Source organism: Centroberyx gerrardi, chromosome 11 (assembly GCF_048128805.1).
Source record: "Centroberyx gerrardi isolate f3 chromosome 11, fCenGer3.hap1.cur.20231027, whole genome shotgun sequence".
Classification (NCBI taxonomy): Eukaryota; Metazoa; Chordata; class Actinopteri; order Beryciformes; family Berycidae; genus Centroberyx; species Centroberyx gerrardi.
In genome coordinates, this window is record NC_136007.1 from 28,920,147 (window position 1) to 28,945,414 (window position 25,268).

The following is a 25,268-nucleotide window of genomic DNA, read 5'->3' on the forward strand; positions in this document are numbered from 1 at the left end:
GACCACAAGGTTGTGAGTTCAAGCTCCTGATGGACTGTGACCATTTTGAAGTTTCATGAAAAGTAAATCAACACTAAATCACACAGTGCAGAAAACTCAAAGCAGGTGTTTGACATCATCTGTCAATGGCAAAATACCTGAATGGCATCACTGATTAGGGTGTGGCCAGACCTCTCAACCCACAGAGAGCAGTGCAGCAGCAGTTTTCTGGCCCATGTGACTTACTATTGTTTTATTCATTAATGGAGAGCACTACAATGTTCTATAAAGTGATTAGCACTGCCAGTCTGTCAATCATAGGCTGCAGTACCACACTACTTCTCCCTTTAGTTAGTTTCTCCTCACTAAACCTGTAATGAAAAGATTAACTTGACAGAAGTCACGTGCCAACACAAAAGCCGGTGTTAGACTGCATGTTCGATCTTCACAACATGTCAGTTTTTGTGTGTGTCTTTCTACCTTCTGTAATGTTTTGTCTATCTGTCTGTCTTATCAAATTGTGCTTGGACCCCGCAATCGCCACTTGCGGCTATATTTAGGTTTTATTTTCTCCTCACTGCGTCTGTTTTTAACGCCAGATTGCTTGGTGACCATTTAAAGTGACTCCATGGATTGGCAAATTGAAACATCAGGTTAAAATACATCTGCAAAGGGATGATGGTGTGCCTTTGGTCTGATCTGTATTTGAAGAGATTTGTTCCAGAACGACAGATTCATTTGAAAAGTGAGACTATCCTCCATGCTGGTTTGGGAAACATAAATAATGATGCATCTTAAAAACAAAGCTACATACAAGACAAAAAACAACAATAACGAAGGAGTGCTTGTTGGGTATTTTTTAGGGGTTCCAGGCCCAGTCTGCTATCTGGGAACTATCTCTAAAGCAAACAGATTCTGGTTTACAGCCATGAAAAGCTCACATCTGGACCACAAAGTTAGAAATCCGATTTTCTGTCATTTTGTGTAAATCCATTTAGTTCTACTACCAACTAGAAACACTGATAAGTTCTCAACACTGATGCATAGGGAATGCACAAATGTCAAGGCATCGAATTCCGACTCTAAAATCTGAAAATAATCGTAATTAATACGCATAAGAATTCCTCAACTATTTACAGCTCGCAAGTGTAGAGAGAGCTGATAGAGCAAGAAACTTCACTGATAATATAATGCGGAGGACTAGAGCTGTGCTTTTTAAGAAGCCATCCCAGTTGCCATGTTACATGTGGTGCGTTGGGGAAAGGTCAATTAAAGGCAACAGGTGAGTTTAAGACAGGACCGATACATACTAACATAACAAATGAAAACATTGGCATTTCAGTGTCGCCAGTCAACACAGCGCTCAAAATGGGGATTTGCCTTAATACCACTTGGTGTAGACGAGTCAAAGAACCGGCGCCTTCTTTGTTCAAGTTGTGATGTGGTGTTTCCTCTCTTGCACATGTGCTCTATATGTTTCGCAGATATGTAACGAGTGCATTCGCTTTGCGCGTGGGCGGCTGCGTGTGCCGCGCGTTAATGAATGTGGGATCGATTTGGGGCGATCGATGAGTTTCCAGCGCTCGGCTCACTTGCTGTTGCCCCGGGACGTCCGCTGTTTGGTCATGGTCGTCAGCATCTGGCTGATGTAAGAGGTCAGGAGGTCGTCCATCTTGTAGCCCTGGGGGGGGGGGGGGGGGGGGGGCAGAGGTCAGACACTGTAAACTGCTATCTGTTCTTTGGAATGTAAGACTACTGCCATGCTGTGATGTTGTGCATTTCTCTGGGAGGTACTGTATAAGGTTGAGACATTACTAATACTGTCATATGAATGCTGTTCTTCTAAACTATATTCTATTCTGATCAGAGGTTTCACTCCATTGGTATTACCCTATACAGTATAAACAGTTATTTAATTCTATACAAAATAATGTCTAACAACAAAACTCTTCTCTAATTTAGCTTTGACGTGATTTAACAGCTCACCAGTGAGGTTTCACACAGCAGCTTGCTGCCTCGGACCAGGTTCCCGATGGTGATGTGGAAGTAGGTGTTGCCGCTGCTCCAGTTGGAGATCTTAGTGAAGGGGTGGGTGGTCAGGATGTCCTGCAGAACATACAGGGAGAGGGAGGATGAAGAGTTTTGTTCCAAAAACAGATATTCAGCATCAGACAAAAGTGACACCTACTCTTGCAAAGGATAGTATGTAACTTAAAGCTGCATTAGGCAAGATTTTTATGTAAAAATACACCCAATCAGTCCAAATCACAAAGTGGAGGTGCAACAGAGTGCACTAGTTGAGATGGTATAGATTGACACTGTTTGCCCAAGTTAATGGACACAATGGAAATCTTCTCCATGCACAAGAAGTGACAAATTGAAACTTAAAAATGAAATCCAAAAGTGTCTACTAAACAGCAGTGAGCACTCACCAACCATACCTGAACCTCTTCACCACCTCTACCTCCAACACTAGAATAAGACATGTAGTTTACTGACGCCACATTAAAGGATTTTTGGGTAATGAAGTCCTTCAAACTTTCAAGAATTCACATACTCTTGCTGCCACTTGGGGCCGCAAAAGTGCGAAGTTGCCTTGTGCAGCTTTAAGTTTTTCGTTCACAAAATACTCGCATTTTGGATCCTCTATCATTTTTGAAATACAAATTGATGTGCTTTTGTTCTGAAATGCATTTTTGTGCACAGACATGCAGACCCACCTTTGACTTGGGATCAATCAGACTGACTCCATGTTTGTTGATTGCGATCAAGAGGGTCTCTGGGTAATTTGGATCAGTGGTTTGCTGCAGAAAGAAGAAAGCAAGAATAGATGAGCACACAGGAATGAGCTTCACTGCAGATGCAAAAGAAGAAAAATGAAAAAAAGAAAAAGAACTATGTGCAACAGCTTATTATTGGATTTGTAAAAATTCTTCACTTTGACCTAAATCCTTTACCTTGACCTCGAAGAAGGCAGAGCCAAAGGTCGGCCATTTGTAAATGATTTTTAGGAAGGAGAGCTTGGCCTCTTCTCGACTCTTCCCTGAATGTTTGTTGAATAGCGACACGATGGACTGGGAGGAAGACACATACAAAGACAAACAGTAAGATAAAAGATGTGCATATCACAACATTCATTCATTTTTTTTGTTCACCTGCTTATTCCTATTCAGGGTCACGGAGGGCTGGAAGCCTAAGCCAGAATACACTGGGTGGAGATACAATATTGATATATTATCAATATTATCACACTTGTGCTCTTTTCATGTAAGTCAAACTGAACAACAAATAGCACTTTCCAGATCTTATTTCTCTATTTTTGGATGAGAGAATCTACTAAAATACCTAAACTGTAAATGTCATTTTTAATTAAACAGAAATGTATGTGATAAAACTAGATGCAAAGGAAGCTGGCATTCACAAATGAGGCAACTAATTTCCAAACCAAGATAAAAAAAGTCATTGTTATTCTACAGAAGAGGATTATGGATGTGAGAAATTTAATCTCAAAACTCCCTTGCATCTAGTCTTCATTGGATTTTTGGCCTACACACCTCTGTTGTTACATGTTTTTGCTCTATTTTGATATGACACAGCAGTCTCCTCAGCTTACCCTCTTCCAGTCGTCGGGGGAGAGGTGTCGGATCTGGTCCTGAGGGACGAGCTCCTTGAGGACCTTGGGAATGTTGTGGAAGTGGGATTTGTCCTCCTCAAACTTCACCCTGTAGATGAGCGCCGCCAGCTGGTGCACCTCTTCTCTGGAGCACTTGTGGTAGCCACGCAGATACTTAGGCAGCTCCTGTACAGAGGAAACAGTTGTGTGTGCGTTTGCTTGTGTGTGTGTGTGTGTGTGCACTAGGGTTGACCGATACAGTATGTGTTTTTAAAGGCCGATACCAATTCCGATATTTTTGGATTGAAGCAGCTGATAGCTGATACTTTCTACCATTAGAAGTATTCAGTGTTTCCACCAGAATCTTATTCTTGTCAGGGTGGAAAAGCCTCTGAAACAGCATTTAGACCATCATAGGACACTAAAACTCTCCATCAGTAATAATTAATAATACATATTAATGCATACTTTGATCAAAATGTCTCATTAGAATCCGTTCAGGTTAAGGGCTTCCCAAAGACAACCAGTGTAGTATTGATCAATTCTACAATATTTACTGTATGTAATCAAACAAACTCTATCATATCCATCATATCAGATGTGGACGACACTGACTGGACCAGATCCCATTTTTATATTGTATTATTATATTGTATTATTTTTGTATTATCAGCAATCCAATATCTAACCCTAGTGTGTACAAACAGACATACTGAAAGTCAAGCAAAAAATGCCAAACTTACTGTAACAAATCATTTAGTTTAGTATTGAGTTTTAATGTCATTTATCATTAAAAAAAAGTGAAAAAAATATGCTGATGGGGTTGAGATAATTTCACTTGTTTACAATGCAGTTTGATCGGTTATAAGAATTTTCTAGAATGTGGTAACAATGTCTCAAAATAATGTGGATTACACCATTAGTATCAAGAAAATGACACTCGAAAGAAAAAGAGGATTTTAAAAACAAAATACTAATGATACAAAATGACATGACTTGTTAAAATGGATAGTTTTTGTAGTGTGTACATTTTTGAGAGGTGATAAATAAGCTGATATACGTAGGTGTGTGCTGCTGTTACAGAGGCCACTCACTTGGTAGTAGTGGAAGATGGAGTCGGCCATGGAGTCTTTTCCCGGCACTGTATTGGTCCACAGCTTCTTCATGAAGAACACCTGATAGGTCAGCGAAGGCACTACGCCTTCACACACGAGAAGCAGAGGTTAGAAGATAAACCGCACAGGAAATCTTGCTGCATAATTTACACGTTTCAGGCGTTATCTTTGCTAACTCTGAGCCGAGCTTTTTACCGTCTTTTACATGTCGGGCTTTCTTGATCCAGTCGGTCAGGTGCCTCACAAAGTCGAAGAAGAAATCGCCGTCAGGCACGCTGATCACCTGGAGAACCACAGATTGAAGTTCTTTGAAAAACACTGATATCAGTTGAAGATTTGATGATATTCAATTGAAAGAGTTCATTTTCAAAATACTGGAGAAAAACTGTAACTGTAGTTCATCATTCAATATCTCTGAACAGTAGAGGACCCACTCAGTAAAAGTGATTTCATTTAGTAAGCCAGAACTTAAAGGAATACACCAAGATTTTGGTAGATTGTTTGCTACGGTGCTCTATGCTAACACTTTAGCATACACTATGTTGAGTGATAGTAGGCTTCAACTGACAACCCTTTTAAATGTAGAATCATTTGTTTTTGAACTACCAATCATTTTCTAAGAGTATCTGCCACTTCTTTCAAATGGCAGATATTTCATTTTGGAGCAAAGGTCTTCATTTTACAGTATAATCGTTTTATAATGCTACAAAAAAACATAAACTTTTACCAGAAGCTAGATATCCAGGCTAAAGAGAGTCCCTCTACCTTGTCAGTGATCTTGACGAAGAGACTGAAGCCCTCGGAGGATTTGAGCATCAGCCGTCCGGAGATGTTGTGGCAGAAGTCTTTGGCCTTGGTGCTCGACTCCACCTCAAACGCCTGGAATGAAAAACAGGCCCAACTGAAACAGCTGCTTATATACGCAATACGGTATAACAAATGAGAAAGAATACGAGAAGAAGAAGAAAACAAATATGTGAATGTAGAGCATATAGTTCAACCAATCAGCACTATCTTCGAGATTAGATCTTGTATGCATTCCTATTCTCTTCTTTCATAAATAATTTTAGCCAATTTCTCTGAAAGTAGAGACGTCATATTGGCTTTTGGCTATTAGGGTTCAAACAATATGGGTGTTTGAAGGCCAATACTGATATTTTTTGATTGAATTTGACCATTTTCATGTGGAAAAATTACAAGTATTGAGTGTTTTCCCCAGAATTTTATTGGTGGCAAGGTGGAAAAGCCTCTTAAACCCCATTTATACCATAGGACACTAAAACTATTATGTTATATGGAAGCACTTGGAGTTTTAGTTGACCTCTGACCTCATCTGAATCATCAGGGAAGTAAACTTTGTGGAAGATCTGAGTCGTCTTGTGCTGGATGGCCTCCACCTCCACCAGATGAGGAGGGTACTTCCTCGAGCCATTTCTGCAGCAGAGCAGAGAGGAAAGATAAAGAGAGTTAAGTAAAAATGAAATGGAAGAATTACAGAGTTTCTTTCCAGTCATGCCAATAAAGCAGATCTGAAGTGAACTGAATTGAATCGCCGGAGAGAAAGCGTTAAAGAAAGAGAACGGAAGAAAGAGACAGACAGAATGTGTGAGTGTGTGTGTGTGTGTTACCGCAAGGCTTTCTGGAGCCGCTGCATGCAGTCTGGAGCTATCGGATGGTGTTTCTTGGCCTGGAGGAACTTCTGGACGTGAGGCAGCAGGATGTTACTGGGAGGAAACAAACCAGTGCAGAGCCACAGCAGCTCCCAGCCCTTCTCCTCGCTGTACCTACACACACACACACACACACACGGTAATCAATGGTGTGTGCTAATGGTCTAAGACGGAAGGTTCACTAAGCATTAAAACATGTAAACAACGGAAATATATATATTTTTTTTTTAAGATTTATTTTTGGCATTTTATGCTTTATTGACAGAGAGATAGTGAGAGAGAGACAGAAAGGTGTGGGAGAGAGAGAGGGGAGGACATGCAGCAAATGACCGTGGGGTGGATTCGAACCCGGGTCGCTGCGGGAAGGACTGAGCATTATGGCCCCCAATGAAAATATTTTGACCACAAATGTGTTCTTGTGGCATAAAAAATCCAAGTCCAGGCTCTCGTGTGGGTTGGAAAGTTATTCAAAACACCGTCATGCATCAGCCTATGCTTTCATACACCCTTATGAAAGCATAGGCTGATGGTGTTTTGAATGTCTTTTGAGCCTGGATATGAATTTTTAACTTCAAAACCCACATGAGAGCCTGGACATTAATTTTTATACCACAATAACATATTTGTGATCATTTTATTTCCTTTCTTTCTTTCCAGTACAATTCCTGGCCTCTGAGAGCAGCAGAGGATACCTGAACAGCTCCTAGTATATTTCTTTCACGTTTTAAGCATTAAAACGTGTTGTACTGCACTCTTTAGTGTGTGTGTGTGTGTGTGTGTGTGTGTGTGTGCTGCAGACTTACTTGATGTGATTATCGGTGAGCTGTTTGAGGATCTGACAGAAAATCTCATCTTTGAGCGGCTCAGCCTTCAGCGCTCCTTCAAAGATCTGGTCGGTCAGCTCGTTGACAGACCGCACTCGTTTGGACGGGTAATCGCCCATGTATTTCATCACAGGTGGAGTCATGGTTAAGGACCAGTCAACATACTGTACAGTAAATCACATAACCCATTACATAACTCCAGGCCAAATGCACAATGGCCTACAATGTCCAATATGGCCTAACTGAGTTTTGAATGACTTATAATGACGTATAATGACACACACACACACACACACACACACCGTCCAGTAAAGGATATCTATGAAGGCCAGGCAGGCCTCCTGGGAGAGCTCTTCGTGGGCCAGGACCTTCTTCAGTAGCGGCTGTTTGAGAGGCTCCCTGGTGCAGCTCCATAGATTCTCCTTGCCCCGGGCTTTAGAGATCATCACCCTGCTCAGAGTGCTCTTAACGGGAGGCCTGGAAGGATGGAGGGTCAAACCAGGAAGAGGGACAGAGATGACGGAGCATCATAGATGTCAGAACTCACAACCAGATCCTGCAGGTTTGCACCCTGCAACATCCACCGCATCAAACTTCTGCCTATTCCTCATAGATTACAAATATATTTATCTCCATTTCCCACCCTGGTTGCTATGAGCAAAATCTTCAATACTATATATGTAAATAAGCAGGGGAAGCACCTGAAGTAGTCGTAGGAGAACTCTTCCAGTGTGTAGGGCTTGGCCTTGTCCTCTTTTTCAGAAAGGCTCAGCTGGGACATAGTGATGGACTCTCTCCTCTGATCCGGGGTCATGGTCACAAGAGCCTGGGACAGAGAGGGAAAGAGAAAGGGAAAGGAGGGAGGAAGGTGTGGTGGGAAAGAGGAAAGCAGAGACAGGATAGAAAAAAATAAGTTAGACAGTAAATGAGAGTGTATTAGAGTGCACTCACTTTGCCCACAAGGAGAGAGAATTCCTTCTGAATTACACCACAGGGAACACTTAAGGGAACACTTCTCCAAATTCAAGCATGTAAATAAAACACTGAAATCCCCTCTAGAAGGAAGTGTACTACAGTGATGCATTTCTTGTCAATAAAACCCATTTGAATTGGACTCAATTGTAATTAAGGAGCTAAAATTATACACATCATTGTCCTTGATTCACCACATAAGCTGTGTATCATTTCTTTGTTGAATGAAAGTTCATTATTTTCTGTTTAAAATCTACATCATCTGGTTTTCTAAATAAAATCATCCCACACTCAATTTCTCAATTTCTTCAATAAAAAAACATAAATACAAAGAAACATAAACTAGAAGAAAATTCTCTGAAAGCTTTTGCTGTTTGCTCTGGAAGAACAGCGCCCTCTTCCTGTTTGGTGCCGTAAAGCAATCCAGCAGATTTCCCGCCAAATCCGACCTGGTGGCTCACAATGTAAAATGTAGTGTAGAAGCTGCCAACGTTCTCTGTGATAGTGTCATTTGTTTACATTTGTAATCATACTAATATCTCAAAATTAATGTGGTAATGATTTTGTTGATGTTAAAATGCTACAGATTGCACAGGTGATCAGTTTTGGAGCCCTACTCACCACTAGGTCATACTGTGGCCTGGTGACAGTGGGCAGCACATAGACGCAGTCGGCTGGGAAGTCCCCTCTCTGCTTGGTCCTGTCGTTGATGCCGTGGGCCCAGCCGGAGTTCATCACTTGCTCCCCGCTGTGTTCGTCCAGCATGATCAGATCCCCCTTGGAGAAACTCAGGAATGTGGAATCCACCCCCGCTAAGAGATAAGGAGTACGCAAATAGACCATAAAAGAAATCTCCTTTCCTCAACTCAACCTGCTAACAAGTTTGTTTATTGGTGATAGGCAAAAAGCGAATATTACCGGGATTGGGGCAGTCCAGCAGCGCCACCACGTACTTGGACTTCTTCCTCAGACCCTCAAGGAAAGCGACCACCAGATCCCGGATATCCTCGGCGTTGTTGGAGGTGAACGTGTACTCGTCTCCTTTGATGGTGGCCAGGGTAAAACTCTGGCCCTGCAGTTTACCCCCTCTGCAAGGGCAATTAGCTTTAATCATACGCCAGCCATATTTTTTTCCCACAGCATACGAAAACACAACACATCAATGATGGAGAAAATAATAAACTGAGCGTCATCGTGCAACAATTCTAAAACATAGAGGATCCAGCCTGTAAAAGTGTATTCATTTCATTTATTTCAACATGTCAATCAAGGTCTTTAAGGAATATACTGAATGTTTGGGAGTTTGTCCTGTTGAGTGATGACAACATAGACAACATGTTAGCATTGAGCCTACTATCACTCAACATAGTGTACGCTAAAGTGTTAGCATGGAGCCTAATTTTTGCTCAACATAGTGTATGCTAAAGTGTTAGCATGGAGCCTATTGAACCAACGATCTACCAGGAACATGGATTTTGCTGTTTATGTTCTCATCACTTCACAGGTAAGTTGACCAATAGGACAATCTACCAAAAACTTGGTGCATTCCTTTATATACTAACTATACATTTTGTTCTGTGCATCATTTTGTAGTATGTTAGGAGTAGGAGTATGTTTTTCAGATGTTGGAAGTCACACTTGGAATGAAACTCCTCATATAATCTTATAGAACAATATTATTTTGACACATTTCATCATAAATGTTGCTTCAGTGAGGTGGTACACCATACCTGCTACTAGACACAGCGGTGATTTCTGGGAAAGAGAGCTCCAGAAGCACCTGCTCCTGTTCGTCCACAAAGTAAACCCCAGTCCAATTCACCGCCACTATCACGTCATTCTTGGGCAGACTAGGCCCTGTAGGATGGACAGTGTGGCATCCATTTAAAAAAACCCCACAATGATACATAATAAGAAAGGGGTTTATAATGCATTTCTTTGAGATACAGAACGTGTGTTAGCAGCTTAAACGCTGTAGTTTTACTGACCTGAGAATTTGAAGGCCTCGTAGAAGCGTGAGAAGAGTAAAGGCCACTTGAAACGGGCAAAGTCCACCACATCCTCCTTCACCTTCTGCATGTCCAACCTCTTCTTTGTTTGTAATCCCTGGTTAGTTAGTGAAATGTAGTTAGTTAGAGAGTCAGGGAGCTTCAATTTCGTGTTGAGAACATATGAAAGAGGCACAAAGGTAAAAGAAATACACAGAATTTTTGGCAAGAACTTTGGCGAGGAGAAGATTGGTAGCAGTTTGTTTATTTAGTTCACTATGGTACATGCTAATACTTAACTGCAGGTGTTTAAGGGAAGACACAAACTTGTTTAGCATGCACTGTCTATATCACACTAAATACTGGATACACAGAGGTGAAACTTCTACCAATTTTCTTTTTGCACAATACCAAGTTGATCAAAACGTCAGTGTCAGATACCTTTTTGTGGGCGGCGACGATCAGCTGGGCCCACTTCTCGGCGGTCTTGGCTGAGCTGATCTCTCTGTCGGGGATGTAGGAGGGGATGAGGCTGAGCAGGCGATCCTGGAGGATCTCGGAGCCGTAATCCACGTAGTACTGCTGAGAGGCCAGCTCGGCTAGGTCCTCCTCCTGATGGACAGAGAAAACAAAGTCAATATCTGGAGTAGTGTTCAACTGATGTGGGGCACCGATATTCAATGTCTTCAAATTTGACCATTTTGATGCCCAAAAAATGTGTTTCCCCCAGAATTGTATTCTTGTGAGGGTGGAAAAGCCTCTGAAACAGCATTTAGACCATCATGGGACACTAAAACTCTCCACTGAAACACAGACTAATGAAATTCTTTTAGGGTTTGCAGCTCTTTAACTCTCAACCTCTCAACCTCCAGCCGCTCCTCACCCTCTCACAGCGGTACTCTCCGAACTTCACCCCCCGGACGATCTGCTGGTAAATGAGGTTGGTGGCCACGTAGTCGTCGGTGGGGCTGTGCCAGGGGGAGAAGATCTCCTTCCTGTAGAACAGCCGCCAGGGGGCGTTCCTCTCCTGGGCGCCCTGCTCCTTGGCGTACTGTTCACACTGGGACACGGCGTCCATCACGTGGTCGCTGCCGCTGCCCAGCGACGACACCTGATGAAAGCAGTTTTTGTGGATTGAAGCTGCCGATAGCTGATATCTAATATCTTTAAATGTGACCAGTTTCATGCCTAAAAATTCCAAGAAATTACAGATTCCTGCAGATTTTTAGTGTTGGATGGTTGGAAAAGCCTCTGACACAGCATTTAGGCCATAGGACACTAAAACTCTGAACACTGGGAAACACTGAATCCTCTGAAACAGCTCATAGCTTTCTAATAACATCCTTTTAGATGGGTTACCAGCTCCTTAAAGCAGGGTGGGGCAGGTTTCACTGCAGGTTTTACAGACTGTCGAGTAAAATCCTGGAATGATTTCTCTGGTCAAACATCTGATATAAAAATAATAATAAAACTAAAACCTTTACCTTGTCAAACAGGGCAATGTACAGCGAAAAGCCAAAGCGGTCTTGGAGGTTGATCTTGTCGGCCAGAGCGTTGCACAACTCACTGGCTGTGGTGGCCGAGTCTGTCAGGAGGGTCTTGGTGGTGCCATCCATAAACGTTACTGGCAGCATGATGGGCTTCTTAGACTTAGTGGCCTGTCGGGCAAAACAGATCAGATTCAAGCTCAAGTAGTTAGTAACATTCAAAATATTCCACAGCAAAATGGTTTGTTCAACCAAGAAATATCTATCTAACAAACAACAACATAACAACATAGTGTCTTCAAATTTCATAAGAAAATTCCACCTGATTCCAAAGCAAAGAGAGCAAGAATTTTCTTGAATCAAGTGTCATTTTCATGATGCCAGTGGAGTGCTCTGCCCTTTTCTGCCTTGTTTCAAGATATTGACACTGGTTTCTAGAAAAGTCTTTAAACAAGTGTAAGTGAATGGGAACAAGTAGATTTTATGACTTAATATTAGAATAAATTACTTGTTAAGATGGAAATTTTTTGCAGTGTTGGTATTAGACAAGTGTGTGGCTTTGGCCCAAGAGAATTTGGAGTGTATGGATTAGCTCTCATATTTGCAATACTAACATCAGCAAAATTCATACAGCTAATACCAAAGAACTAATAATCTGTGACATCATCAAGATACTTTCTGGACTGAACGATAGACTGATGTTGTGGATGCAGAGAAAGTTTTTAGTTGTATTCTTTTTTTACAGTCAGTTAGGTGAGACATTTTCACTTATTTCTAATGCATATCAACTCCAGAAAAGTGATGTTACCTTCATAGAGTGAGGTACAGTAGAGTGAGGTAGAGTGAGGTGAAGTGATCTGCCTTATATCAAGATATTGTCACTTGTTAACTTCTTGAAACAAATGAAACTTTTATTTTAAGATTTTAAGACTTTAAGTATTAGATGAAATGACTGACTTAAATGGATGGCTTTTGCAGTTTAAATTAGCATAATTTGGCAGGGAACACCAATGTGAACAGACATCACATGGACAGTACAGGCATCACAGTAACAAAGGCCAGCATGTGTTTATATTTACAAACCTGCAGCTCCAGCCAAGATGGAGGTTGGGTCCTTGTGCGGTTGACAAACGTCCTCCTCAACCTTTCCTCACAGTATGGAGCATAACCAGGAGGCCCGCTGGTCATAAACATCCTTAAATACTGGGAAAAGGAAAAGAGAAAACAAAAAGAGACAAGCTTTGTTTAATCATTATCACAGAGAGAGAAGTAAGTGACTGAAACTAGTGGGATAGTTGATAATATAAGTGGAGTGACACTTATATTACACCAAAAAGGAGTAAAAGCTAACCAAAAAAGCAAATGACACAGCAGTTTTACTATTCCAGCATTTACCATGGTGATGTATCACCTCTTCACTAGACGTTTCTGGTGGATCTCTGCTCTAATTAGCTAGCTTACTCCTCTCTATTGTGAAAATGTGAAATATCACCTATATACCGAGTGGTATTTCCATCTCAAGTAAGTTAAAGGGCTTCTTACTTTGACAAACTTTTCAGAGGGGGCGAAGCAGCCCACGCAGAGGGACAGCAGGATCCAGCCGCGGGCGTGGCTGCTCTTGGACGGGTTCTGAGTGAGCTGCTTACAGATCTGACAGTAGATCTCGTCCCTGAGACAGAAAACAGGATCAATTTATTGTCAGGTACTTGTCTGGTGTGGTCCAGTGAAGCTCTGTGGGTAGAATTAAGGTTGGACTGATATGGGTTTTTGAAGGCCAATGCCGATATTTTTGGATTGCCAATAGCCTGTATTTTATGCTCATACTCACCAGCTTTAAATTTGACCATTATCATGCCAAAACATTCCCCAAAATTTACAAGTATTGCCCCAAAATTGTATTCTTGTCAGGGTGGAAAAGCCTAAGTAACAGCATTTAGACCACTGGACACTAAAACTCTCCATTGAAACCAACCATCCTCCATTGAAACAACAACATTCATGCATACTTGTCATTGTCACATTAAGAATCAATTCAGGTTAAGGTCTTCCTATAGACAACCAGTGTAGTATTGATCAATTCTACAATAACTATATAATAAATCAAACTGCATCATATCAGAAGTGGATGAAACTGACTGGCGGATATCAGATTTTTAATACAAGGCCAATATCAGCCCACTATATCAACAAACTGATATGTCAGGCTAACCCTAGCACTAACACCACTGGGGTTAGAAGGACAGTAAAGGAGGTTAGGACAATAAAACCGCAGTAGGTCGTAGGTCACCTGAGGGCGGGCCTTAGGATGCCATTGCCAATGATGAAGTGGAGTTTCTCCAGGTTGGAGGTGGGCCGGTCCTCCAGCATGCTGTTCCCCTGGAGGCTGTAGTCCCCCTCTGTCAGCCGCCTGGTCACCTGCCGGGGGGATGGAAGAGGAAAAACATGAGATGAAAACCATTCAATAAATGGATATGAATGAATTTGTTTGATTACATATTTATTGTAGAATTCAATCAATACTACACTGGTTGTCTATGGGAAGCCCTTAACCTGAACTGATTCTAATGCAACATTTTGATCAGAATCCACACAAGTATGCATGAATATGTTTTTCTATTACTATTATCAGGGGTTTCAATGGAGAGTTTTAGTGTCCCATGGTGTAAATGCTGTCAGAGTATTTTCTACCCTGACGAGAATAAATATCTGGGGTAAACACTGAATACTGTTGTTTGGCATGAAAATGGTCAAATGTAAAAATATTGAATCTCAAAATATTTGCTATTGGGAGCGTTAATTCAAAAATATTAGTAATGGTATCGGCCTTCAAAAACCTGTATGGGTTGAACCCTATTTTATACCTTTTATCCATGGCTCTGATTTCTTTACCTTGAATTTCTCTATCACCCATGATCATTAAATAAACAGGAAATGACACCTGTTGTCAGGGTACTGTGGCTTTGACCCTCCTTAGTACTGGTTGCTTCAAATGTTGGTGAACTTCTAGTAAGCTACTCTAGAGTGCCAGCTAAAGGCAAAAAGTGAAGATTATTTGAATGATTTGCTGAGTCTCACCTCTTCTGTGATCTTGGATTTCCTCTTCAGGGTGAGAGACACAAGCTTATGTCTCACACTGTTCCTCTTCTGGCTTCCGTCTATGGAGCTGTTCTGTAGACAGACACAAACATGGGATGGCAATGACATTTTTCATGTTTGTAGGCCATATTACAACCACTACTACTGCTATTACTACTACTACTATCTCTTATGTAAGCTCAATCAGACCGAATCCAAAAAGTACAAAAAGTGCAAATACATTTTGTTTGTTTCAGCCCCCTTAGATAACATATTTCTGTATATATGTTGCCATACTTCTTTTGTTAAGAGTATATACTTTTCTGTGAGTGACAACTTTGTGAACATCATCTGCATTGGCCTGATGTGGTAAACCCCACCCATCTGGCGCTCCCTCAGCAGGGTAAAACAAATGCTCAAGAATGATTTGAAATGATTTGATCTCACTGGGTATTTTTTCACTCGCCTTTCCTCCATCTTTCTGTTCATCCTCTCTCACCTCCCCCTCCACCTGGAGTTCCTGCAGCTCCCTCTTGTAGGTCCTCTTGCCCAGGGTTTCATAGATCTTGGTCATGACAGGGATCTTCTCGCTGCCGTCGTTAATGATGACCTGGTACTTGGGCTCTGGGAGGTCGCCCATGAACCTCAACACCGTAATCCACACCGCCAATGCAGCCTGGACGACAGGAGAGGAAGATTAATTCAGCAGTAGGATAACTGATTGATTTGTTTGATTTTGGGATCTGTCAGTCACAATCTATTTCCCTACCATCTACAGTATACCTGTTTAAAGGTGCCACATGTAGCATTTTAACATCAATCAATCATTGCCACATTAATACTGAGGCATTAGTATAATTACCATTAACAAACAAAGACTGACAGCCTCTATTGGCCTCTACAGCACATTTGACATTGCGTGCTGTAATTTGCCAGGAAATCTGCTGTATTGCTTTACAGCACAAAGGCGATTGCTTTTTGGCACAAAACAGGAAGAGGACACTCTTCTTCCAGCATAAACAGAGGTAAAGCTTTCAGAGTTTCTGCCAATGGCAGATGGTGGAAGAAGTGAAAGGCTGATGGAAAAATCTCTTCAACATGTTTATCCTCTTCAGTAAAGACAAAGACACCAGGGAGGGGGAGGAAGGACAGGAAGGATTTATGGGAAATGTAGTCTTAATTTGGAGAAACACTAGCTGTAACAACACCACTGGCGTAAGATAGATGCTACCAATCGTCTCCACCATGGTCTCATTTGTTTACAGTAATTATACCAAAATCATAATTAATTTCACAATGCTATATTTATGCTTAAAATACTACATGTAGCACCTTTAATATGCTGTGGTTTACAACTGGATAAAAATGTTGAGACAGTTGCTGCAGTCATGTTTTCTATAATGATTTAATAACATGTGAATAACTAAGAGAGAGGCTGGAGATGAGGAGGGCTTCAGGTTTAGGGTCAAGGGTCAAAACTCACCAGCTGGTCTCCCTCGTCCTCATGGAAGAGCAGGGGTTGCTTGAGCGGCCGTCTGATGTAGGTGTGAGTGGAAACGCCCTGGAAGTAGGTGGCGGCGAACTTGGAGAACTTGTACTCGGACAGATCCTCATCTTCCTCCTCCGGCAGCGGCGGAGCTTCGTTCAGCACCTCCTCCTCCACCTCCTCGCCCCGAGGAGCGCTCTCCAGGTCCTGACCGGTGGGAAGGAGGTTTTACATTTTTCTCTCCAATTATGAAATCTATCATGCTATAAGTATCTAAACAATATAAGTTTTTAAACTACAGGTGTTGAAACTAGTAATAAAAATAGGTCCGTCCCCCACAACTGCAATAATATTGTAGACGAAAACCATAGTGCAGATGTAATTAATAACTAATGTATGATTAGGTAATATTGTAGAACTGATCAATATTACACTGGTTTTCTATGGGAAGACATTAAGCTGAATTGATTGTAATGAGACATTTTGATCAGATTCCACACAAGTATGCTTGAATATTATTATTATTATTATTATTATTTTCCTCAGTTTCAATGGAGAATTTTAGTCTCCCATGCCATGATCTAAATGCTGTTTCAGAAGCTTTTCCATCCTGCCAAGAAAAAACATTCTGGAAAAAGTTTTTGAAAGTTTTTGCCATTCAAATTTTAGAGACATTGACAAAAAATATTGGCTATCGGCACATTCAATCTAGAAATATCAGTACCTGTATCGGACTGCAACAACCCATATCAGTCGATCCCTACCTCGAACCCAGCCGGCGCTTGTCCCTCCTGGTTGGGCAGGGGCCCGGTGTTCCCCAGGAAGCCGAACATGCGGTCCACCATGTCCGAGTGGTCCACGGGCTGCTCCTTGTCCCGCTCCATCTGCTCCAGCAGCTCCTTCTTCCTCCTCGCCTCCTCCTTCTCCTCCCTGTCCCTCTCCTCCTGCCGCTGGGCCAGCTGCACCAGCCGCTCCTGGTGTTTCCTCTCCGCCTCGGCCTTGGCCCGCCGGGCCGTCATCTGGTTGCGCAGCCGCTCCTCCTCGGCCAGCCACTGGCGCTCCGCTTCCTGGCGGTGCTGGAGCTGCGTGAGGAACGGCGAGAGGGGAGACAGAGGAAGACAAAGGGTTCACAGAGGCAGGTGGGGGGTGGGGGTGGGGGGTCATTTAACCTGATTATCAGTTGTCTTTTCTATTTCCTTTTGAGTCTACCCAATGCTAGAGCTGTGAGGAATGGAGGGGGCAATTAGGCGTGTAAATGGACAGTTGGCTTTTTGTCTTGTTAGACTATTCTAAGAAATGAGTGACTAGACAACAATGAACAAAGAACATGAACTACTACTACTCTTTTAAGTTCAACACAACATACATTTACCTTTCCGGTATTTAGTTGACCCTCTTATTTAGAGTGACTTACAATAAGAGCAACAGCAGAATAAATCTAAATTCCCAGATACCAACATTACAAGCAACCAGTAGTAAGAACTGCAAAGGTCAAAGCCATAACGCTCTGACAGTAGATATACATGTGCACCATTGACAACATGTAACAGTAGCCATCTGTGGTCCAGTCAGGACTTGCCAGCTGCTCCACCGTTGGGCTCCAAACAGCTCACCCACCTCGCCCAACTGGCTCCCTCCTTGTACGATCACTGGAACTGTAGACTTGCTTGTGAATATTTCTTGATAATGTTTAGAAAGCTATCTACGCTTTAGCAATTTAATAACAAACTGAGATAGAACAAACATTTCAAAAGTGATTGATTTATTCGAAATTGACTATTTCAGAACAGTAAAAAGGTATGTGCGACAATGGCGGATAAGGCGGGACATTTATTAAAAACACACACACACATTTCCATATTTCACATACAGAAATACAATCAGGTGTAAACAAGCTTGTAAAAAGAACGTATAAAAACAGCTTTTATGGGTGACACATCTACAAAATTAGGGAGGAAAAAGCCTCCTATCTGATCACTGCTTTACAGCGGTTTCCTTTCAGGTTAGCCAAATCTAATTTGGACACATCGCAATCGTCGTTTCCGCCTCCTTCGACTTTCTCCAAGTCTGCCTTTAGCACCAAAAGCCCTCACTCTCTGGCACGTTAGCGACATGAGAAATGTAGCAGTAGTAAATATAATGACTGTTTACCTCTGCCCTGAGCCTCTGGCAGAGGCGTCTGGCAATCATGCCCCTGGTGTAGGCCTGGATGGTCAGCACGGCACGGAGGCGCCGCCAAAACGTCCGGCGGATGAGGAAGCCGCGGCACCGGGCCTGGATGAGAGAGACGCGCCGCCGGGCCAACTGGTAGCTCTTGTTGAGCTTCCTTGACCTACAGACGGCCTGGAGGCGCAAGAAGCCAGTCTGCATCTAAAGGAGGACAAAAGAGTATTTTAAAATGTGCAATATGTACAATTTTTACCTACAAATACCAGTTCCATCGGTCAGTATCCTAATCCAGAGAGAGTCCCTGAAGCTGATCTGTCAGTGTCCGAGGGAAGAGAGGGACTCACGATTTGGTAATTTTTCCGGCATCGATAACCCCTCCAGACCTTCTGGATGAGAGTCACAGCACTCCTCACTCGAAGGAAGTTTGTCCTAAGCAGAATGATGGAGCAAGAGGAAAAGATCTCAATTTAGGGCGTGATTCAGAGGAGATGTATAGCAGTCTCAATCACACCTTCACAGTGCAACATGAAATGGAACATGGAGGTTCATTCATCATATACATACATATGATGTATACTTCGACAGACGACTAGACATAAAAACAGAGACAAGTACAGTGGAAGTCCCCTCAAGACCTATCCTAGGTAGTTTCCTCACCTCTCCTTGAGTCCCCGCACAGCCTTCTGGATGAGGATGACCTTGTCAGTAATGGCCTTGTCCCTCTCAATCTCCAGCTGCATGTCATGGTGGTCCTGACAAGAAACAGGCAGTGATGTAGTGATAAATATAAAGGTGGGCAAACTATGACCTCCAGTCGGTGATCAGCATAAGGCAACCAACCACCAGTATGAACCAAAATCAATTATATTTTCAGGAAAGCATGAATTGCTCATGTAACTTACATTGGCTGAAAGCTACTTAGCATGATATATACTATGCATGGATATCATAAGGATTTATGTGTGCTTAAAAAGGTGAGTAAACTCTATTCGGCATATAAAAAGGTAGGCAAACTGGGTTTATGTCCTCTGGAGCTTTCCACAAACACCTAGGGTACACACACTAAAGTTTTACACCTGTAATACAAACACAGGCTTACTTTTAAGATTTTTTTCCTTTATTTGATAGATACAGATAAAGAGAAAAAGGATTGGAATAGAGAAAGGGGGATGATGTGCGACAAAGGCTGAATTCGAACCCAGGATGTCGCAGTAATACACCTGAGCCAACTGAGCCACCAGGACGCCCCCAATAGGCTAAGGTTTAAATGAGAAAACCAACCTTGAGGAAAATCTTGGTCTTGCCGATCTGCCAGTCATCATGTTTCCCCAGCCTGGCCAGGACTATCTGCTGGCAGGTCCCCCGTAGGTCCTCCTGGAAGGAGAAAGACCTACGTAGGAGTGACTGTTCCATGATTAAGCAAGTAACTTAGGTCCTTGGCTGAAAAATGAGACCAGTCTACAGCCTGAATCTTCTATATTTTAAAGATACTGAATGATGAACTTCAGGTAATGACTTGGCCCAAAGTTGATATATAGTGTTTTTTGGAATACAACTCCTCAGATAGAAACAATGAGAAATATATTAGTAAATAGACACAGAATTGAAAGGACAGTGGTTGTGCTGTTGACCTGTATGTGGGCTGGTTTGATGCCGGGCATAAGGACCCGGTAGCGGTCAACAAACTCGGCGAAGGTGTACCGGATGGGATAACCGGCCCGCCTGATCCGGATGGTCTCCATCATGCCGGAGTAGCGTAGCTGGCGAATACACAGCTCCCTGTCAAATAACTAACAAATAACACAGAGGGACAGACATACGACAGGAAATGCAGGGGTGTAAGTACCACAGTATCCTACTCAGGCAGACATACTGTTGCTTTGCTGAAAATTTTGTAGAAGAAAGTAGAAGTAAAAGTAGCTTAAAATGTACTCAAAAGAGACCCAGTTATGTAAAAAAACAGACTTGTTACTGTTATATATATCTGTACCATGCAATGTAAAACAGATGATAGAACAAAAAGTTAAATATGTGAAATTGTATGCATTTTATATACTGTTTATATGCTGTTAGAAATTCATGCCATTACTCAATCTGTGATAAAAAAAAAGAAGTCCATCGCCATTATTCAATTTAGCTACCTCATTGATGTTTCTTTTGCTATTAGCTATCCAACTAACTAGCATTAGCAAGGCTAGCAAACTAGCTAGACAACAACCAGGCTAACGCAAACCAATAACACTGCAGCTGGACGGGTGGCTTTTTAACTAATGTTTACTAAACTATCATGGATAAATGTGAGCATTTAATGTTACAGTTAATTGTGTTTATGGAGAGCCTACAAAACTTGTACTCTGTAATGGATGCAATTTAAAATGTAGAAAAATAAAACATACGTGTCAAAACATACTCAAGTAAAAGTTAAATTACTGACTTAAAAAAAACGAATTAGTAATTAATGAACATGGACGCTGACAAATAGTAGTCATAACTGTACTATAGTCAAAGAATAGTCATGGAAAAGTCATGGAATTTGCAAAGAATATGTAGGAACCCCAACACACACACACACACAAAAATGCACTCACCATAGGTTTTTTGAGCTCATTGGGTTTTATACAGCGAACGAAGAACGGTTGACACATACTGAGCGTCCTCATCAGCATCTCTAGGGAACGTTTGAACTGGCTGCTCAGGGTAGGAGAACGCTTTCTGGTCTCAACACCCTACACACACACACACACACACACACACACACACACAAAGAGAACATGTAAATACTGCATAAAACATGAAACTTCAACAACCCAATTGCTTTTATTATCTGAAACAGGCCATTGGAATTTTATCTAGTGTAAATATTATATGTAAATACATTATAGATTATTACCTACAACACCTTTACCAACAGGTTATAGTGTTTATTCTCTCAGTATTCTTGCCTCAACTAATTGCATTTTCTAGTTTGTGACCAGTTCAGGATGCATCAATATGGCTTTTAACAGGAACTAAGAGGAGAGATCATACAACTCCCATTTTAGTTTACACACATGGACACATTGATTTCCACACAACGTTGATTCACACCTACATTTGACATGACAGCGTACACAAACAGATACACACAAGCACAGGGTGCACACAGATTATCACTACTGTACACAATGGACAGAAGACAAATTAAACATGCAGTCAATACAAAAACACCCCGACGCCTCCCATCGCTGTCTTGAAAAATCATTTCAGTAGAGCCGAAAGGAAAACGTGATAGGACCCGGGTATTTGGGGTTTACATGAAGCGAACACACACAGGGTTGGAGAGACCACACGTTGCTACAGGCCTTTGATTACCTTGGGAGTAGGGGTGCTGGGCTGCTGATAGCCACACAGAAACTGATGTCAGAGGACAAAGATAGAGAAGAAAGAGAGAAGAGAGAGAAGATCGAGAGGAGGGGAGCGCTGTTAGTGAAACCCAACACCATGAGGAGAAACGCTAAAGGGAGGCAAAAGCCACCGGTGCCATCATCACTAGGAGACGGCAATACCCTAAAACCCATAAAAAATACCGCAATGAAGGTCATAAAAACATATCGTTCCACCACCATCGCCAGCACTGTACTTCTCATGATCAATTAAGCCAACACAAAATCTAACAGCATCAGTTGCTGGTCTCACCATGGCCACGTCAGCCTGGAAGATCTGCTTGATGAACTTGTTCTTGGAGGAGTGGACCAGCTGGATGATGTCGGTGTGGAGACTGTCTCGGTTCTTCTCCAGGAACCCTGGAGGGAAGGAGGAGAGAGAAAGGGGGATACACTCTGACATTTCATGTGGCATTTTGTTACCAGAGGTCACTTGTCAATCACCTGTCAATCAAACACTGTGACGTCTTTTTCCTTGGATTTTCTTTTGATGCAGTTTGAGTTTCTCTTTTCTTTGTGTGCTCAGCCATGGTGGCTATCACTGCTCATGCTAACTACCCAGTTCTTCTTCTGTTTATTTCAAACAAACCACTGTATCACTTCTGGTGTGCCAGAGGGTTTTCCCCAGAGTGTTTAGAACAGCAAATGTAAAAGCTTTCATGACCTGGCTATAGGTTGATCAGTTGGTGACAGAGAAGAGCAAAATGGAAATGTATTCATATGAAAATGAAGTAATGATTATTACTGTTAAAAACAGCTAAGTAGGTTTTCCACATCATGTTAAGCACCTTATTACTTTTAAAAAGTGGCAATAACACACAATTTGTTTAAAAAAGAAAGAACATAAACATTTAATAAATCTCGATAATAATTCAATGTTATTCTTCTGCCAAGTTAGATCTTGAACAGTGGCTGCTGAACAATGTGCTTGCTAAGTGACACATAAGTACCAGTAGGACTGTTGATTTTCTGGTTGTGCATTAATTTAATTATTTAAATGAACTATTATGCAGTCAGAGGTGTGCGTTTATCAGGTTTTTGCAATGACTTCAAATGTGACTCAGCAAATCAGAACTGAGGACTGAAACTATCCATTTTACAATACATGCAGTGTGCACAGTCTTTTCTACTCATTAGATCAAGAGTGGCTACGTCTGAGCAAACTGTTCCACAGTGTCCATTCCACTGGAGGTGTAGATCATGATGTGACCAGATGTGGCGTAACGCAGGGGAACAATGCAATAGGACATACCTCTGGTCTCGTAGTGCACCACACCAGCAAAGTGTTGGATGCCAAACTGTGTTTCATAGCTGTTCTTAGGAGGAATGTAGTTGGTGTTGAGCTTGTGCTGGGAGTTGAGCTTGTACAGCATTGTGGCATCGGTTCCCTGACAGAAGGACAAAGAACAGACATGAGCTTTGAACTCGTAATACATGCATAATAACTCCGGTGACTTCATTTGGCACTCAGTCGAATTGCGTCTGTAAGTGTCTCCATTTTCATGCCAAAAGTGTTTTCCTCCAAAATTGTGTCCTTGTCAGGGTGGAAAAGCCTCTGAAGCAGCATTTAGACCATGGGAGACTAACTCCATTGAAGCATGTACAAATGAAATTCTTTTAGGTGGGTTAGCTCCTCTTTAACGCAGAGTGACCTATGGTAGGGGAAATCTGGGATACATTAGACCTTTAAATGAAAAAATAACTTACAAAAAGTATGACTGAACAACTAATTAAAGGTTAAATGTGTAATATTTCTGCTTTACTGAAGCATAATATGACTAGTAAATATCAGCAGAGGTTGCTGAATGGTAGAGAGTGAAACAAAGTGAACAGACGGCGCATGCTGTGAAGATTTCTGCATTCAAAAACACAGCAGATAGTCATATGTGGTTCTCCCACTGCACTGTACCTTAGGGAACTTGCTCTCTTCATCAATGAGGGAGATGATGTTCATGGGCTTGTTGGCGATCATGTCCAGTGCGTCCTGGTTGTCGGTGAACTCGATGTGCTGCCAGCTGATGTCCTCCAGGTTGTACTCCTCCTGCTCCAGCTTGAAGACGTGGCGGACGAAGAACTGCTGCAGGTTCTCATTGGCGAAGTTGATGCACAGCTGTTCAAAACTATGGGGAGAAGCAAAGAAGAAAACAGTGAGTGATTGATGTGAGAGAATTAGAGGAGCCAAATTTGGTCCTCCACAAAATTCTGGATTTTGGGGAGTGATAAGATATTTTACTTTGTCTGTTTTGATGGTATTTGATTCAATTTGTGGAGTGATGTGATTTTGAGTTAAAACTGATTTATTACAAGGAATACTCCCAAACTGCATCATGAAATAGGAATTCAGAAGTTACTCCTTGAGTCTCCATATCAAAAAGTTTGGGCACTCTTGCATTTCATCTGATTTTCCCAGAGTTTTAACATTGTTCTTTATCAAGCCACCCAGTAGAAATCACCTGTTGACTGTGAAGTTCTCGAAGCCGAAGATGTCCAGCAAGCCGATTGACCTGCGGATGATCTTGCTCTCGCAGGACGGCGGCCTGTATATGGCTGCGTTGATCTTATCCACGATCCAGACAAACAGCCTGCCGTAGATCCCCTGGAAAATTCAACTCAAAGTCAATGACAACTCATATTTAACCTTTTCAGCATTTACCTTTTAGACGTTTCGCTGACACCGTTATCCAGAGCAGCTTACCATGAGTGAGCAGTTAGGGGTTCAGCGCCTTGCTCAAGGCCGGTCACTCTAACAGTTTAACTAGGCCACGAGAGTAACTACAGTCTAACTAGTCAAGGCCAGTGGTTCTCAAAGTGGGGTCCGGGGACCACCAGGGGTCCTTGAGGGGGCTCCAGGGGGTCCCTAGCAAATTGATGAATTGTTAAACATCACCATTATTTCATTTGCAATAAGATAACGCAATTAGAGAATGTAGAAGAATGACTATTTTGATCATAGTTTCACTGTTATCGCTCTACCTACAATACAGATAGTCATGGAACTCTGGAAAAATATACATATCAAACAATAAAAATATTCTCAGATTTGGGTCCAAGATACCAAATCTCATCAAATGGGGAGTCCTTGGCCCCAATGTGGACTAAATGAGGGGCTCTTGTTATGAAAAAGGTTGAGAATCACTGGTCTAGGCCATCCTGCTGCTCATCTTTTCATCTTTCATGATAGAGGGCTATAAAGGGGCAAAAGGCGGGCACCTTGACGAAGGCGTCCCTGACATCCACGCCTTGCTCCACACTGAGAGGCGTGGCCACACTTTCCCCCCGCGTGATCAGGGTGCGGGTGGTCAAACACACCATCACATCCTTAGGCTCCACCTGCAGTACACAACAAACCAACATTAGGAAAACATAAATACCTGTTTAAACATGCGCCGAATATAGTAATATACAGGGGGTGGACAAAATAAAAACACAACATGAGAAAGTAGGCGGAGCTCTTGGATGAGATGATCA

At 42.1% G+C, this 25,268-nt stretch overlaps 1 protein-coding gene across 1 annotated transcript in view; it reads right to left on the reverse strand.

The window, feature by feature from the left end:
* Positions 1-1,567: 1,567 nt before the first annotated feature.
* Positions 1,568-25,268, reverse strand: part of myo7ab (myosin VIIAb) — a 33,441-nt gene continuing 9,740 nt past the window's right edge. The window contains exons 11-49 of the mRNA XM_071905239.2: positions 25,011-25,130; positions 24,254-24,396; positions 23,710-23,920; positions 23,053-23,188; positions 22,054-22,160; positions 21,730-21,771; positions 20,967-21,104; positions 20,010-20,168; positions 19,660-19,752; positions 19,036-19,130; positions 18,723-18,807; positions 18,361-18,579; positions 16,974-17,291; positions 16,207-16,416; positions 15,223-15,399; positions 14,724-14,816; positions 13,936-14,063; positions 13,191-13,317; positions 12,732-12,851; positions 11,646-11,819; positions 11,045-11,272; positions 10,603-10,773; positions 10,162-10,279; positions 9,904-10,030; positions 9,092-9,261; positions 8,795-8,985; positions 7,903-8,027; positions 7,521-7,678; positions 7,181-7,334; positions 6,336-6,491; positions 6,036-6,141; positions 5,473-5,586; positions 4,903-4,990; positions 4,687-4,793; positions 3,593-3,778; positions 2,937-3,053; positions 2,700-2,783; positions 1,966-2,085; positions 1,568-1,660 (exon numbers count right to left, since the gene is read on the reverse strand). Of these exons, the coding sequence (XP_071761340.1) occupies positions 1,568-1,660; positions 1,966-2,085; positions 2,700-2,783; positions 2,937-3,053; positions 3,593-3,778; positions 4,687-4,793; positions 4,903-4,990; positions 5,473-5,586; positions 6,036-6,141; positions 6,336-6,491; positions 7,181-7,334; positions 7,521-7,678; positions 7,903-8,027; positions 8,795-8,985; positions 9,092-9,261; positions 9,904-10,030; positions 10,162-10,279; positions 10,603-10,773; positions 11,045-11,272; positions 11,646-11,819; positions 12,732-12,851; positions 13,191-13,317; positions 13,936-14,063; positions 14,724-14,816; positions 15,223-15,399; positions 16,207-16,416; positions 16,974-17,291; positions 18,361-18,579; positions 18,723-18,807; positions 19,036-19,130; positions 19,660-19,752; positions 20,010-20,168; positions 20,967-21,104; positions 21,730-21,771; positions 22,054-22,160; positions 23,053-23,188; positions 23,710-23,920; positions 24,254-24,396; positions 25,011-25,130 (5,508 nt within the window). The remainder of the gene's footprint in view (positions 1,661-1,965; positions 2,086-2,699; positions 2,784-2,936; positions 3,054-3,592; positions 3,779-4,686; positions 4,794-4,902; positions 4,991-5,472; positions 5,587-6,035; positions 6,142-6,335; positions 6,492-7,180; positions 7,335-7,520; positions 7,679-7,902; positions 8,028-8,794; positions 8,986-9,091; positions 9,262-9,903; positions 10,031-10,161; positions 10,280-10,602; positions 10,774-11,044; positions 11,273-11,645; positions 11,820-12,731; positions 12,852-13,190; positions 13,318-13,935; positions 14,064-14,723; positions 14,817-15,222; positions 15,400-16,206; positions 16,417-16,973; positions 17,292-18,360; positions 18,580-18,722; positions 18,808-19,035; positions 19,131-19,659; positions 19,753-20,009; positions 20,169-20,966; positions 21,105-21,729; positions 21,772-22,053; positions 22,161-23,052; positions 23,189-23,709; positions 23,921-24,253; positions 24,397-25,010; positions 25,131-25,268) is intronic.